At 40.0% G+C, this 16,039-nt stretch overlaps 1 protein-coding gene and 1 long non-coding RNA gene across 5 annotated transcripts in view; one reads left to right on the top strand and one right to left on the bottom strand.

Moving 5' to 3' along the window:
• The first annotated feature begins 1,709 nt into the window (after nt 1-1,709).
• Nucleotides 1,710-2,256, top strand: LOC119657849. The gene is made up of 3 exons (XR_005250176.1): nt 1,710-1,913; nt 1,992-2,102; nt 2,168-2,256. It is a non-coding gene; the product is annotated as an uncharacterized LOC119657849 (long non-coding RNA).
• A 4,709-nt stretch (nt 2,257-6,965) lies between these two features.
• LOC119656600 (double-stranded RNA-specific editase 1-like) overlaps nt 6,966-16,039 on the bottom strand; it is a 20,862-nt gene continuing 11,788 nt past the window's right edge. For 2 of the 4 annotated variants that reach the window (XM_038063028.1, XM_038063029.1), the window contains exons 2-4: nt 8,303-8,900; nt 7,950-8,242; nt 6,966-7,891 (exon numbers count right to left, since the gene is read on the bottom strand). In XM_038063028.1, the coding sequence (XP_037918956.1) occupies nt 7,703-7,891; nt 7,950-8,242; nt 8,303-8,900 (1,080 nt within the window). In that variant the 3' untranslated portion in view covers nt 6,966-7,702. Of the gene's footprint in view, nt 7,892-7,949; nt 8,243-8,302; nt 8,901-9,040; nt 9,194-16,039 lie in introns of those variants that run through there. The other 2 variants (XM_038063027.1, XM_038063030.1) reach the window with 2 other exon arrangements.

The following is a 16,039-nucleotide window of genomic DNA, read 5'->3' as shown; positions in this document are numbered from 1 at the left end:
CGTCATCACTCCTGTCATACTTCCTGATAACAGGAAAAATCGGAAGCGATTCCTTTGAAAGTGAAATGAAAGCGCTTCCAACCAATGTCTAAAGTGCTTCTTAAAAAGCCAAGTGGATGCGCTTCACGTCCATATTCAAATATTGTCCCTAGGAAGCATTTACTTGCTTGTCAAGCATCATTTATCGTTAACATTCCACACGCTTTCCAGCTGCGCGACGGGAGCGGAATCTCATTCGGCTCTTTCTTAATTAATTTGCTTAAATAATGCCTTTAATAATATGCAATTACCCTAATGTTCACCGCAGATTGCACATTATTGAATGCATTCGGGCGAATTAATCTTGACAGAGGCGAATGATTTGCCGCATCCACAGGCGCATGCGCATGTTGCCGCAACATTGACTAGACAGAGTTCAAGGCAATGTAGCGGCAAGTGAAGCGGTGCTGGGGAAAAAAGGTGGGAGGATCGTTGTTTTTGTTTGGAGAGGAAGAAGGTGAGAGTTTTGGGTGGAAGTGGGGAATCGTTTCAAAATGTGTGAAGATTTTCGGGACAAGAAAAAAGAATTCGATCAAGAAAACTGACACTACATCGTGCTGAACCATAACTCAAGTGTATTTTAAACGAAAGATTCCGAGAATAAGTTCAAATCGTTGACAAGAGTAACAAATGATAAATACACAGTGATTTAAAACAAAAAGGAGAGGCCTAAGACCAGGAGGGCTGTTTGTTTGTGAACTGTTTGCGGGGACGTGAATAGCACGGACCCTTTGTCGTCTTTGTTCCGGACAAAGGAAGCCTTCGAGACTGCATCAGAAAACAGCAGAAGAAAGGAGAAGAGGCGGCTCCAGTGGAGATGAAATTTTTGTGGAGGCTTTGGAAAGGATTTGGAAAGGAAGATACGGGGAAAGTGGGAACAAAAAGAAGAGACAATCCAACTACTTAATTAAAATTTATTTTATTTTTCAGATTATAGCAAATCATAGAGTAATGAAATTCGTATTAACACCGAAGCATCCTTCGAGCTCGGAGTGACGCCGAAGTAAGTTTTTTTTTAAATTATCTGTTTTTTTTTCTTTTAGTTTTTTTTTTATCTTTTTCCTTACATTTCTTTAATTTAAGTTAATTTTTTTCCTATTTTGTTTTCATTATATATTTATATATTTGTTTTTTTTTTATCTTTAATACACTATGAATTGCAAATAAGTCTGACGTAATTTGAGGACTTCCTCCCTCTCTTTTCCTCCTTGCTCCCACAGAACCTGTATTCAAGGGACATCCTCAAAAATGACAAACTGGCCTGAGGATGTCAAGGAAGGGTGGGAGCCTCAGGGGTCGCGCCTCTTTCAAGATCTGAGGCGAAAGAGGCAATAATTGGGACTTTGATCCGTCGTGGATCTTCCCCTCCTGGATCGCGGCATTCGGGTCCGGCGACTTACGGCTCCACGCGCGCGTTTGAGCCGTTGCGGACCCACGCATCGGAATAGACACGTTGATGGTAGTAATGAAGCGTTAGGAATCAAAGCTCTCAAAGGAACCTCCCCCCCACATTTCCGAGCCTGGCTAGCACAGAGGCGTGCAAGAAAGTGTCGAGCGAGCACTTTGATGGAGCTTCAATCTTTGCGGGCGGACCTGCACGGTCAACTTAGCCATTTTTTTTTAGGTTTCTGGGATAGCTCTGCCCTCTAGGTCGTTGCCGGCCACTTAGGATGATTGCTCTGATCATTCTATCCCCATAATTCGTTATAAGAGAAATGTCAAATTTTTGAAATGTGTTTTTGGTGAAATGGACATAAAGAATTTTTCGTAGTGAAAGTGTGAAAATAAGTTTTTAGGTGATTAAAGAAATGTAGGATGCTTTAGGAAGTGGTCAGCTGTGAAACGATTTGAATTTCGCTAACAAATCATGAATGGTATCAAACGGCATCTTCTCTCTCAAAGAAGCAAAAGGGGAAATTATATTTAGAAGTACTTTTAATTTCTCATTACAGAGCAACTTGTATTCCACAAATTTCGTGTGTTTGGAACTTATCAGCAAATGTTTGCCATTTTGTTTTTCTGAAGAGTTTTTGATGACACTGATTTGAAACAGGCGATCTTCGGTAAACTTGAAATATTTATTTACCAAAATTGGTTAATTTGAATTAATTTTTAAATCACTTTATAGAGGCACCATGCAACTATAAGGAGAACACAAAATGCATGAATGTTCAAGAAAATATCAATAAAATTTTTATTGATAATTGCAACCCGAAATTGAGTTTTTTAAAGTATTTTCATAATAAGATAACAAAGAAAAAACCTATTCATAAGCTCAAATTCGCATAATATGACCATGTAAGCCGGAAAAGAGGAATTCTGCGATTTTGTTTGCAACTGAAAGGGGCAGAAAGAGTCGAACTGAGGATAATCGCCAACAAAACCAAAGTTTTTACTTTAACTAGATGTCGTCTTCCTATCGTCTTCAATGGCCAGGTCATAGTAGATTTCGTACCATTTATATATATACTATGTGGGTTACATTATTTCTGCCGATGTGGACATTGGGCTCGATGTTCCCCGACGCATTAACAACGGTAATCGCAGAGGATAGGACGCACTTTAAGAATGGTTGGTAACTCTATCACAAAAACGGGGTATTGCCCCCGATTTTGGAACTGTGAAATTTCTGGAAGGTCTGCATAATTTTACATCGGGTCCGTTTCTTTTCCACGACCCTGCTATTTCGGGCCATACCATGCAATGGAGCCCAACAATCGAAGATAGCCAATAAGGGGGTGGGGGATACATTGCCAAAACTGGTGAACGTATCATGCGCTACATAGGGCTTTATAGCAACCATATATCTATGAAAGGATAGATCATCGAACGCTTCGAACAATTTGTATATCTGCGTCATGCTGCTTCTGCCGATGGTCACATAGAACTCGATGTCATTTAACCCAATAATAGCAGTCCGGGTATTGCCCAGATGCCCTTAGACGTGTTGATTAGATGGCACTAGTGGCAACGAATAGGTCATACTTTAAGAACGGATGAGAACTCCTTTGCTGCCTAACCCTTCCGGAGGAATTCACTGTCTCAGAATGGTTGACAAGTAGTAGAGGAGAAATGCAGGCTTTTCAGGTCCTGAAGAAAATAAGACACATTTCCAAAAATCAGCATTGAGAACGTGAAGACACCATTGAAACGTGAAATAAACATCAATGTTGGGACGGCCAAGGTGATCACCCGGATTTACGGGAGGGTCAACATGAGAGATGAGCTGTCCCAAAAACCTTAAAAGTGATGAAAATTAAACTTGCAGCTCCGTCGAAAACTAAGCGGAATTTCTCTGCAGTATCCCATCGACCTGCGCTTATATTCTTATCCAACACTTCCATTGCATTAGGGGAGGCGGGAAATTCTTGCTTCGCTTCAGCAGCTGCCAGCCCTATACTATGGAGATGCCTCTTTAAAAAAGTTGAGTTCGCTAGGGAAGGTAGAGAGGCAGGGACCTTAAATTAAAGATAATTAGTTCAGCTTCATTCTTTTAATTTTAATAAGATCCTTCATGCTTAAATCCCGTAACATTTGTTCCTTGGCAAAGGCATAATTGTAATAAAATAAAAAAATAAAAATTTCCAAACAAATCAGTGCCCGGATGTCTCAAGTGATTAGAGCGCTAGGCTGTCGTAGCGGAAGGTCGCGGTTTAAATCTCACTGGATGTCGGATACCAGTCGACTCAGCTATGAATGAGTGCCTGAGTCAAATCAGGGTAATAATCTCGGGCGAGCGCAATGCTGACCACATTGCCTCCTACAGTGTACTGTTGCGATCTTGAATGAAATGTTCTAACATACTTCAAGGCCCTAATTCCATATGGATTGTTGCACCAACGATCATTATTATTATTAAACAAGTCGGGTTCCAGAAGATTGTGGGTTTTTATAGGAAGAAGATTGGGATTTTGATGGTTCCATTTATACATAAGTGGGAGGGAACATTCATTAAGTAATTCACTCTCATCCTATGTCTTAGAGTGAAATTATTTCACCAGAAGGTTACTTTGGCCAATTCTACATAATAATAACCGTAGTCGGTCCCAAGCCTGGTTGTGTAAGGAGGAGAGATGGATAGCTTCAGTCTGAATGGCTATAGGCCACCGCAACGTCTCAGGGGGTAGGTGAGAAAAATGCAGGAACTATGTAGTCTTGCAGATTACTCGCTGAGAAAGCTTTCATCATACCTAGCAGTAAGTATAAAATGCAAACCCATCCAATGAGGAGAAGAAGAAATGGCAGCTGCAGTACGGATAACCGGCGAGGGTGATCTGATTTGGTGAGTGGGTCGGGCTCCCGTAATGGACAGCATGGCGTCGAAACCGCCAATCGTGGGGCGGTTTGGCATCTAGGCACCACGATGACTGAAGATATGAACCTCTTTATCATCCGCTCCCATTACGAAATAAAAACGGCGGAGGCAGGTAGGACATCTTACTGCTGTTGCACCAGAGGTTCTGCGAGCATTTTCCGCAATACTGGAGGTCATCGCGGGAATTATTGACCAAGAGTCGATGGGAGCAGAGTCGGCGGCGACAAAGTGCAAAGGGTTTACCGGAACCCAGTAAGACACCCACAGTTGAAATTCTGGACACGCTAAATCAGAAACCATCTATCGAATGCAGTTGGTTAGGACGGTATGGCGAAAGTCACTCCAGACGTATTTAAAATGGAACGTATGCGACGACCCAGCTGATTTTTTTCGGATCACTAACGTATCCAAACAGAGCGACCAGATAGTACAGTTTTCGATAACTGACGGATATTGATCTGGGCTTCGCAGGTTACCCGCTCAGCATGTTGTTTGGATCACCGCCAAAGGCACCCGCTATGGTTTTATGTCAGGGAGGAATTTTGTGGATATTGCCGAAGAGGCGGTTCGACGAGCCACAAACAGATCGAAGATCAGAAGGGGCCTAGTCTGGACCGGGTGCAGCATTTCTGGTACAAAAAGTTTATCAGTATACACTGTCGGTTGACATGTAGCATAAATCAAGTTATTAATTGGCTTGAAGAATATATAAATATCCTCACTGCGCGGATTACCTATCGGAAAAAAATGACAGGTTACAGAATTCCGCAAACATAAGATCGATTACTTGTTTGTCAGCCCTCTTCGAAGTTCAATACGTCCATTATTAATGGAAGGGTCAATACACACTTCCGAGACCAAAAACATTCTGTCCTAGGGGCTGTCGACTTGGATCAAGGGGTGGCAAACAGTAATTCATTACCGACTCGATAGTTATAGGACAGGCAACTAATAGCCAAAGAAATCTCTTTAGTTGCTATATCGATTATGTCAAGGCTTTTGATAGCATTCTGCACACCTGGTTAATCGATGTCCTACATCTGCATCGCTTTAATCCGAAACTAATAAAGTTTTTGTCAACAGTTATGAAAGGGTGGCATACCACCTTGCGCATTCATCTGAGGGTATCAACACCTCAGAGCCCATCCGGAGAGGCATCTTCCAGGGGGATCCGCTGAGTGCCCTTCTGTTTTGTATGGCACTAAACGCCTTTCACTGTTACTGAATGATGCTAAAGGGAATGGTTTCGCAATAAAATATAACCTTCGTGCTAAGTGGGAGCTGCAACACTTGATGTATTTAGATGACATCGTTGTATGCCGATACTGTTGATCATCGCAGCTTTTTCCGTATAGTAAAAGTCATATTCGGATGGAATTTGATTTATACAAGTGTCGAATCCAAGCCATCCGCAAAGCTCATCTCCAGTCGTAGCTATATCCAAATTATGACCGATACAGATTTCTACAAGTACTTAGGAAGTCTGAAAGGAAGCCAGCGACAACTACAGATCTCAAAATTTCGAATGCACCACCTAAATTCTGCCCTGAAGCTGGTGAACATGTCACGTGACATCGGAGGCAGGAGTGTCATTGATTGCGGTTCAATATCACTGCCAAGTCTCGGTACACGCTTATTTTTACCGCAAAGAGAAGGCGAGCCTTGCATGCGATTGTTTGTAAGGCAGATTAGGGACTGACTCCACTTAACTTGAATGGTCGATGTTTCAATCCTCTGAATGGGGTGAAGTCAAGCCAGGAGCAGATAGATGATTGGAAGTCGAAGGCAATGGACGGTAAATATGAAATTTCCGCTACACCTGCTCTTTACTGGTTCCGAGGTGACTTTCGACAGTGTCAACAGGACGCATTGCAAAGAAAGAGCGACAAAACACTGTGCAAAATTTCATGTTTTTCATTGCGGTAAAATTTTGGAGGAATTAGAAGTGAAAGCGATCTTATACTGCCATCGGTAGCATTCTTCAATTTCGCTGATAAGATCTGCCTGTTCCAGATTTGTATTTGTATTGTATTTGCCTTAATACGCAGATCATTGAAAGCGTTGATGAATTCTCTTCTGGTAGCCTTTTTTCTAGTGATTGTGGCACTAAACTCGCGCATTAACAGCGCCAGATATGAATCCGCTGTTTTGTCTAAAATCCGGAAGTCCACGTACACAACATCAGCATCAAGTTAAAGTTGTGTAGCCCGAAGTGCAAAGGATGTAACTAAACTACTCTGCGCTTCTGTCTGTATTCACAACGGATTCGTTCTTGTCGAACAATGTGGTACACATAACGGCCAACGCTCTACATAGCTATTACAATAAAGCTAATCTAGTGCATCTCGCCTTAATGGTAGTCTCAAGCGGTAAGAGCTGTGGCTAAATTTGAGAAAAAAAAATGAAACAAGTCGACGCGTAAAGACCGGCACTTTTATTGTCAACGACAGGGGGCTGTCGTCCCACACCTGGCATCCCAGACTGACGAATTCGTTTCAAATTTGGACAACACGAACATTAAACGGAAACTTGTGGCCAAACAACAAGTCCCATGTCAACAAGAACATCCTGATTTAGGAAGCTGTAAATGAATTAATTAAATGAAAAACCATTTACACATCAATATATATTTTTAAAACTGCGTACATGCACTTTACAGACTAAATTCAAGAAATAATGCAAAATTAGAAGAGATTATACACCAGAAAGTGTACTAAGATAAAATACAATTGCAATCAGGTTGCTTATGGACAAAGATGCCATTTGTCAGTCGTCGATCGTATAAACACAGTGTTGGCAAAAAGCTAATCAGGATTAAGTTTTAACCCCAATGACCGATTAGCTTATATTAACCATCGATCGTTAATCGCAATTTAGTCGTCAAACTTTAATGATGACTATCGTTGAGAAGTTGATGACTGAAATTGCGTGTTGAACAAAGCAACTATCTAAAATCTTCCGAAAAATTACCAATTTCAAATACATATATTTGAATGACTTCAATTAACAATTAACGAATACAATTGATCATGGTTAAGTAGAGAAATGGATTAATGCCAACACTGCCTGACATTTATGAAAAACTTTCGTGCTCTTCACACAATTCTAAAATATTTAACAGACTAAGTATTAAAATTTGCACGGGTTCTACTGCGGGTTTCATAAAACCTACAGTAGCTGTGTGTCATTCATTTAACGTTGAATTGGATACCGCTACACTATTTTAATACCACTACGCTCTAAAACCTAATATAATTCTCATTTTACGGGAAAGATTGTGATTGATAGATTCAATAAAATAGAACGAAGTCCTTAAAAAAATTCAAAATATTCGCTTTGAATCCTAGTTTACTCCTTCGTGTAATTAGTGTTGAATAGCTTATTACAAGCGTCCACAGAGGCATTTCGTCGTGCCAGCTTTTGTGACCGACCCTCACCAATGAAATTCTCACCATCAACACAAACTCCCACACGTTGTTTTGTGTTTGGGGGTTGGCCCTCACCTCCAAGATAAGTGAACTGGATTCCAGGTCGCATCTAAAATAAAAAGATAAATGTTGAAAATTGCCAACAACTAGGCAAGCATTTAACTTACCATGCTTAAAAGTGTAGCTGGATGTAAAGTTGTCCAATTCGGTGGGAGGTCGCGCTTGATAGTAGGCGGTGGCGGTGTGGTTGCCCCATTCGTATTGGTGTTATTTGTTGAGGGGCGAAATTCGGGAATCACAAATCCTTGATCTTCCCATTCTGAGAAGAGTTTGTATAGCGCAAAGGATGCTAGATTTAGCATTGGAACGTCCTCCTCCTCAGTTGTCTTATCGCCTTCGCTTTCCTTCATTTCGACGTCGGCCTCCTCGCTTTGGGTCATTTCTGAAACTGGTTCACTCTCTGAAATTGGATAGAAAGATGAAATTGGACCACCTTTTATAGAGGCAGAAAGTTACTAACCGGTTTCTTGTTTAGGCTTAGTATTGCTCTGCATCATCTTGAATATAATGTGGTCACGCAAAGCTTTCTCGCATGCAGCATTTTTGGCAGCCACTTTAGAATTTCCAATTCCTTCGTACTGAATATTGTTGACGGAGACTTTTGCGGAAAATCCGCCTTCAGTTCGATTGGTGATAGAGAACTCTGTCATTTTGATGCCTTTCACTTCATGCAAAGCCATGAGGGCATTTTTTGGGATCAGAATTTTACGGAGACGTCGATTTTGACGTATTTTGCGTTCTCTGATTCTAACTGATGTCTTTTTAGTGGACGAGAACCAGCGGAATTTCCTGCCTTTTCCTTCGCTATTTGCATCATCCCCAGACTCACTTACATTTGATTGCATCAGCTCGCTTTCTGTTGTGTTTTGGGTCAATGCTTGCGACTGCTGAGTTTGTTGATTATTCTCGTTTTCAATGGTTGGTGTTTGCGTGTTATTTGCCGCAACTGCTTCGGGTATTTTAGTGGCTGCTACTGGTGTAGGCGGAGCAACCGGTCGCTGCACAGGTTGTGCAGTTACACCTTGGGCTTGAGATTTCCTGGTTTGCATTGGAGAATTCTTAAAAAATGAACAGAATATTATAATTTCGCAGCAACACTAAATTTATTATGAGTTTTGACTGAACTTTACACATTACAATTTGACAGGAGAAATATGTCTCAACACCTTACATTAGCTAAAATTAAACATTCCGTTACCCCTTACAGTCAGTCTCCATTTCTGCCCGGCTGCTAGAGAAGCGAATAGGGGACCTTTGTCATTGTCGCCGCCGAACTTAGGAATAGCTATGGACATTTCTATAGCTATGCCCTAACGAACGTAGTTTGTTCAGTACATATAATGTTATGAACTTATTTACCTATTAACACGTTCGATATTGCACATACTCGTTCACTATTCGATGCAAATTCAATAAAACACTGGTTTTTATTGAATAAAAACGAATAGTTGGGGGGAATGGTTTTTCGAGCGGACGTTTAATTAGGTAAATAACTGCCTAAAATTATATATTTGGTGGAATTTCGTTAGAGGTTCGCAAGTAATGAACATAACTATAAGAATTAAGTTGGTACGAGAGAATACTGCATCCAACTCGACCGTTTTTGCTAAAATCAAAATATGCTCATTAATATTGATAAACACTAAATTAATTTGGTTAAAATAGTTTTATACAAGTTACTGCAATTACAAAATAATATCTAATATCTAATTCTATTTGCAAATGCTTTTTGCGGGAACAATAAGAATAGGAAAATCTGATACTGATTCAGAGTATTGGAAGGTAATTTGTCAATTGGTAGACATAACTGCCATTAAAGGGATCTTTAAATTCATGTTCCGGGAGCAAGACATGGGGGAATCCGCCCATGGGTGCATATAGACAGATGCTGTAAGTTAAAATACCAATTGAGATAATCAAAATAGTGAATGAAATCTTATTAAAAAAATCAAATAAAAAATAGCCATTCTTCATAATAGAATGCCGACTGATTTACTGAGTCTTATTCTCATATGCTAAGGGATTCTTTAAGACGCTACGAACCAGAATGTTATGTCCTCCATTTTTTTCAGCTTTTTTTATATGCTGGTCCCAAGTCGAGATGAGGGAGGAGGGTTAGAGGTACCATGATTTGTACTATCCTCAGTAAAATAAAAATGAAATGCTGAGATCAGGGAAATTGATAAAGTACAGTTGGAGTTACTCCACTATGCTAAATCCTACCTGACCACTCTTGGTGACACAAGTCCTGCGACAATCCGATCGCATTAAATATCGTTAAAAACAAAAATGATCACGTTGAGATGTCCAAAGCCTCCAAGAAATGCTAGGACGTTCATCTCTGCCGACGAGCAGAACAGGCCCCGGTCCTGTCAAGAAATGGGCAAGGGTTCCTGATACATGCACGGCGTCAGGGGGAAGTGATTAAATATTGTCACCTTCACTGGAAAGGCGGAGGAACTCGCAAGTGTCCTTCGGAAAAGCTGCATTCATATTTGCACTCTACAAGAAACTCGGTGCCAGAAGCTACTATATTGAACGTGACATGGCAATAAACAACACTGAATATGATCTCGTCATTGCGACCTCAGAGGGTTTCCGTGATGCCATTAGAGAAGTGGCACGATTTGATGACCGGCTGATGAAGCTCACTATTATATCAACCGATCGTACGATTCACTTCTTCACCGCATACGCACCAAAAACCGTTCGATCTGATACGGAGAAAGATGCCTTCTAGCAACTTCTTGATGAAAAAGACCTGTAACGTGCCTGCTGTTGACTATATCGTCATTGCGGGTGACCTTAATGGTCATGTCGATGAAAAGGCAAATGCCAACCGATGCCGTGGGGGAAAAGGGTTGGAAGCACGCAATGAGAGTGGCGAGCGTATAGTCGATTTTGCGGACACTCATGACCTTGTACCTGTGAATGATTCATCAAACGACCGGCTCTTCTTCCTACATTTTATGGTGGAAACAGTAAAATAAACGTAAAATAGACGCCGGCATTTTTTCACCGCCGCTGACTGGAAAATCGCCCCCCCCCATTAGACCATCGCACCTAAACATCGGCCGTTGATGGTTGTCTTGCTTGAAAAGAAACGCATCTTCCCCAAATGTCTCGACGATAAAACGGTGACGAATTGGCAAGCTTACAAAAATGCCAAAGATCTTTTCGATGAGCAACACGAACTGATGACATCGCATCTGAGCTCCGGAAAGCAAAAAGTTGAAACCCAATATTGTGGCTAAGTGAGTTCTTCAATCTAGTTATTGAGGAAATTAGCCTGGAATCAAGCCGGATTTGCCAAGAACTGTGGAAATATTGACGCAATACACGTTGCGCGGTTACTCATGAAGAAACATGCCCCGGTTATGTTCCATTTCTAGATCTATAGTAGGCATTTCCCGTGTGCCATACGACTTATCTGGTATGCTCTGTGGCAACACCTAGTAAAAGAAGAACTCCTACGTTACGTTAAATTTCTCTACCACGATCCAAAAAGTCAAATGCAGGTTGTGGCGGGCATATCAAAACTGTGTGTCTCTGTTGGTGTTCATCAAGAAAGCGCAATTTCATCACTCCTCTTTGTTCTTGTTATAGACACTAACGTACAGGACATTCAGCGCCCAGTGATTTATACAGGCGATGTTTCACTGGCGTCGCATAGCAAATCTGAGATTGAGAAACTTGTTCAAAAATGAAATGATCGCCTCATGTCACACAGTTTCAAATTGAATCTGAATATAACCGACCAATCTCCATGAAATAAACACTATCACTGTTGGTGGCAATGACCTGCTAAGAACTGAGCGATTTAATTATCAATGCTATCAGCCAATGGTGAACTGGGTTATGAAATTGCTTCACGCATTAGCGTACCCTGAGTGAAGAGGCGTTCCACCACTGACGTTCTTTGTGATCGACGTATAAACGAATATTTCAGGTCGAAAATTTACCCCAGTGTCATTTGCCTCTATGATTTTGCATGTTGGCTGACTATAAAAGACAATGAACGGCGTTTCTCGGTAATGGAGACGAAAATGTGGCGTTGGACCGCATCCAATTGAGAATATTGGCGATCGATATGGGGTTGCATCCTAGTCTCGCGACTGTATCCAGATCAGATCTTTGGCAGAACAAAGGACGCAATCGATCAAGACGAGCCGACCCCGATTCTGAGCGAGACAAAGACTGAAAAGATTGTGTCGCACCATTCTGACAATATACTGTTTATACTGCTGGACGTACCAAATTATCAATATCAATATATTAAATGGAATTAAATAGAAACTAGCCGACCGAAAAATCGGATAAAAATCATCATCAATCATCTACCTTCACATAGCATCTAAATTACGTTCAATTCCGATATCTGTTCAAAGTTAACAATCGTATGAAATATTAACATTTTTTCGCGAAAATTCACCAGAACCATACTTGATTCAAATACAATCGGAAACCCTTTTCCTTCAAACGATTTCGACGATATCAATTTTGCCAAAAAAAAAATTAAATTGGAAACCAATACTGGGGCATGAAAAAAATGTACTCTTTACTTGAATTTGAACTAACATTTTAATTTTTGATAGTACATTGAATTTCCATAGAACGCTTTTCCAATTCATTTTCGACGGCCTTGTTACGAATCTACAGCCCTTTTCGGGCGTTGGCATTCAAAATGTAATGCCTCCAAAAGTCTCAATCATTCGGACGCCCAACATAAATTATGTATCTTAATGTTCGTAGAAACTTCTGACTAACGTTTCTCAGGACTCTTTTAAAATGCACATGCACATTTTCTCAAATGCTTGAACGACAGTCCACTATGCACAACTACGCGTCTACACGAAACTTCGCACTCCTGTTTGCAACTGGCTTTCAAAATCATCAGCACAATGTAGGATACTTTATTTGCGAGCTGAACTTGTCCCCTAATTTCGTTTAACTCGCTAAAATTTCTCATCACTTTTATGCCTAAGTAAATAAAGTATACATTGTCCATATTATATCAATCCGCCGATTATGATGTTTTGTTTGATGGGCGCCATTTTACTCGTTTGCGTGACTATTTTGTTTTGTTTTCGTTGATTCGTAGCCGCACTTCGTTTGATACCTTATCGAGGTTTGTAAATATTTCCTTCGCAGACATGTGAGATTGTGATATGATGACTATGATTTTTACATTTTATGTGAGTTCTTATCAAAATACATCGTAAAATTTCATTTTCAGGGAACTGTTGCAAAAAATTAGCGGTTACTGAACATTTTCTCTACCGACAATCTAAATACAATACTTTTTATATTGATTACTATTTTTTATAATAATCGTTGACGCGACAATTCATGTCTTGAAGGGTGTTCGTGCACTTCATTCAATGTAAAAGTACACTGTAGGAGGTAATGTCATCAACATTGCGCTCGTCCGTGATTATCACCCTGATTTGGCTCAGATACTCGGTTCACAGCTGAGTCGAGTGACATCAATGAGATTTGAACCGTGTCCTTCCGATACGATAGCCTTAGCGAGGTGTCCGGAAATTTTACTAGGAATTCTTCCTGAGATAGCTCACTAAAAATGAGTAATGTTTTACTGATTTTAAGAGATAAAAGCACACTAATATGGCTGCACCCTCAGTTTGTTAAACATTCTGCATTTTTTTAAATTCTTAAAGTATTTTTTTAAGAAGAGGACTAACTTGTACTCTTGTCGAGGATTTATACCGTAAGTTGAGAATTTATAATGAGCAGGGGACTACATCCAATGAAAATTGTGAAAATGACAACTTTGTCAATTAGATTATTTTTATGGGGAATGGGAATTGTACACCAAACGTACACGCTTAGATGTAAAATTCGTATAAATTGTATAAATCGGTTCTAGTGGTACATCTATCGTATGAGGAAATCACATGAGTGTGGTAACTGTAAATGTACATAATTTCAGGGAATAAATTTAGCTGAGTGCAGAAAGGGTTTGAGTCAAAAGACTCATGTAGACGCTTAACTTTGAACCCTGCCCCTCTTCTCTAATTCTCTAACAGGAAAATATTTCGTTAGTTGCAATACTCATTTCCACCCCTCTATCTCTAATTCTTGAACTTTATTTCTTTTTCAATGAGAATAAAAATTTTAATTTTTGTGGCCAGTGCGTTAATCCGTAATTTAAATATTTACAAGTATTAACCCACAACGCTTTTTTAGCCCGCATCGAGAAAGCGAAGTGGAGAACTATCTAAAAGTTAAATTTCTTACCGACTTCTGATTCAAATCAGAAGTTTCTGTTCTTTTTACCCTCTCGCGTGAGAAGAACAGCATCATATGCGAAGCTCATGATAAACATCGAGGGCAAAGCTAACTCAACCCCACACGTTCTTTGAATGCGTCACAAAGAAAACACTCTCAAAAAGGTCACCGATTACGACTAGCCTCTGTTGACTAAAATGTCCACGCCGCTATCAGAAATGCGTGTAAGCTTTCTACTTTAGGGACGCGGCTCAGAAAGCGATTTAGGCGACAAAGTTGATTCCGTCTGGGCAACATCGACTTCCTATTTCGCCCGGTCGATTTGCAGCGACAAATGCAAACTGTTATTGTTTACTTTGCACAAACTTAAGACCTCGTCAACAGGTCGCATGCCGATCGACCAAAAATCTTCATCAGAAGACAGAACACATTTATGGTTGTATGAAATGGAGGCCGCTTTCTAGGCACAAATAAATCACATAAAAAACCCAACGATAAAAAGATTGCACGTTTTTTATTGCCTAAAAAATCTAAAAATAGGTAGAAATATAGAGCGCCATATAGGAATGTTCCCTTAACTGTAGGCGGTCTGGACAGTGTGGCTATTAAACTCATACCTGCCCGCTCCCAGTAAGCAGGTATCTAGCGCTAAAAGCCTGACTTGTCCAACATTTCGATGAATCATAGAAGGAGAAAGTTGAAACCATGTTCAGAGAACTTGATGACGAAAAACGGCCCCAGCTATGCTATTCGCTCATGTTCGTGGGAATAAAATTGCATAAGTCCACTTTTCCATATCTCAATAGGGATGGTCTGATTTACAAGGCGACCCTACGCTCAGCTCGTAGAGAAGTCAAGGAAACGTTCCTCCACTTTATTTTGGCTCTCTGGTCGAGCGGTTCACCTACTCAGGGTTAAAGAAAATCGAAATATTGGTCGCAGACTACTTAATACATTTTATAGTAAACGAAGGGCTCATATCCTCAATCAATACAAAAACCACATAGTAATCACAGGCCCCCCAGTTTTCACCAGAAAACGAAAACTTTTCTATGCAAAACTTAAAGACAAGTATACGGCGCTGTATGGGGTGTTATCAAAATCTGAAAAACATGTCCAACAATAATTTTATTTGAATTTTGTTTGTGAAGTTACGGAATTTCATACCAGTCACTAACAAGAACACAAAACAGCACATTTTTCATATAAATTGGGTTTGTGGCACTAGGTTTTTCCGGATATTTTTTGAGATTGGTCGAGCTAATATTCAATTTGGTTGATTCTTTCTTTGTTTTATGTTTTAGGTTAAAACAATTTATGCGATTTTGAAATTTAATTTTTTAAAAGCTGCCAAAACTCTGTTTCACCTGATCTCGATAGTTTTAGTTTGGGTCATAACTACAAGCGTTCTAAACAAAACTGCATTTACACTTTCCTTTTCAATGTGTAATTTCGTTTATGAGATGTCACAATTTTGAAAACACTACTAATTGGGCTCTGAGTGTGAAAAGTGCCTTTGAAGTGAGTCTCTGGACTAGGATGAGAATTGTGGTAGTTGGTTGGAAATACTGTATGCACAGAATGTAATTGCGATCACTTTATTTTCAAATTTTGTGTCAGACAGCTTTATGTTAACTTCTTTGTAAAGCATATTTCATATTGTTTTTGTTCCTTCTCCACTTTTCTTAAAAATTCGTTTCAATTTCATTATCATCCCGTTTAATCATAATCGGTCATGGGATTCGGCATAATGTGTAATAAATTTTAAAAGATTCTAAAATGAGGAAACAGCAGTCATATTAAACCATTGCCATATTATATGTATTTTTTCAGATAAACGCAATTTCGACACTATTCAACACACAATATATTTCCCATTGCTTGCCACCCAACGTCCCCCGTCATTATATGCCATATACCACTTGCTTTTGTATAGGATAGGCCAAAT

The sequence above is a fragment of the Hermetia illucens genome, chromosome 5, assembly GCF_905115235.1.
Source record: "Hermetia illucens chromosome 5, iHerIll2.2.curated.20191125, whole genome shotgun sequence".
NCBI classification, from domain to species: domain Eukaryota; kingdom Metazoa; phylum Arthropoda; class Insecta; order Diptera; family Stratiomyidae; genus Hermetia; species Hermetia illucens.
The sequence above is the reverse complement of the archived record's forward strand: the minus strand, read 5'-3'. Positions and strand labels throughout refer to the sequence as shown.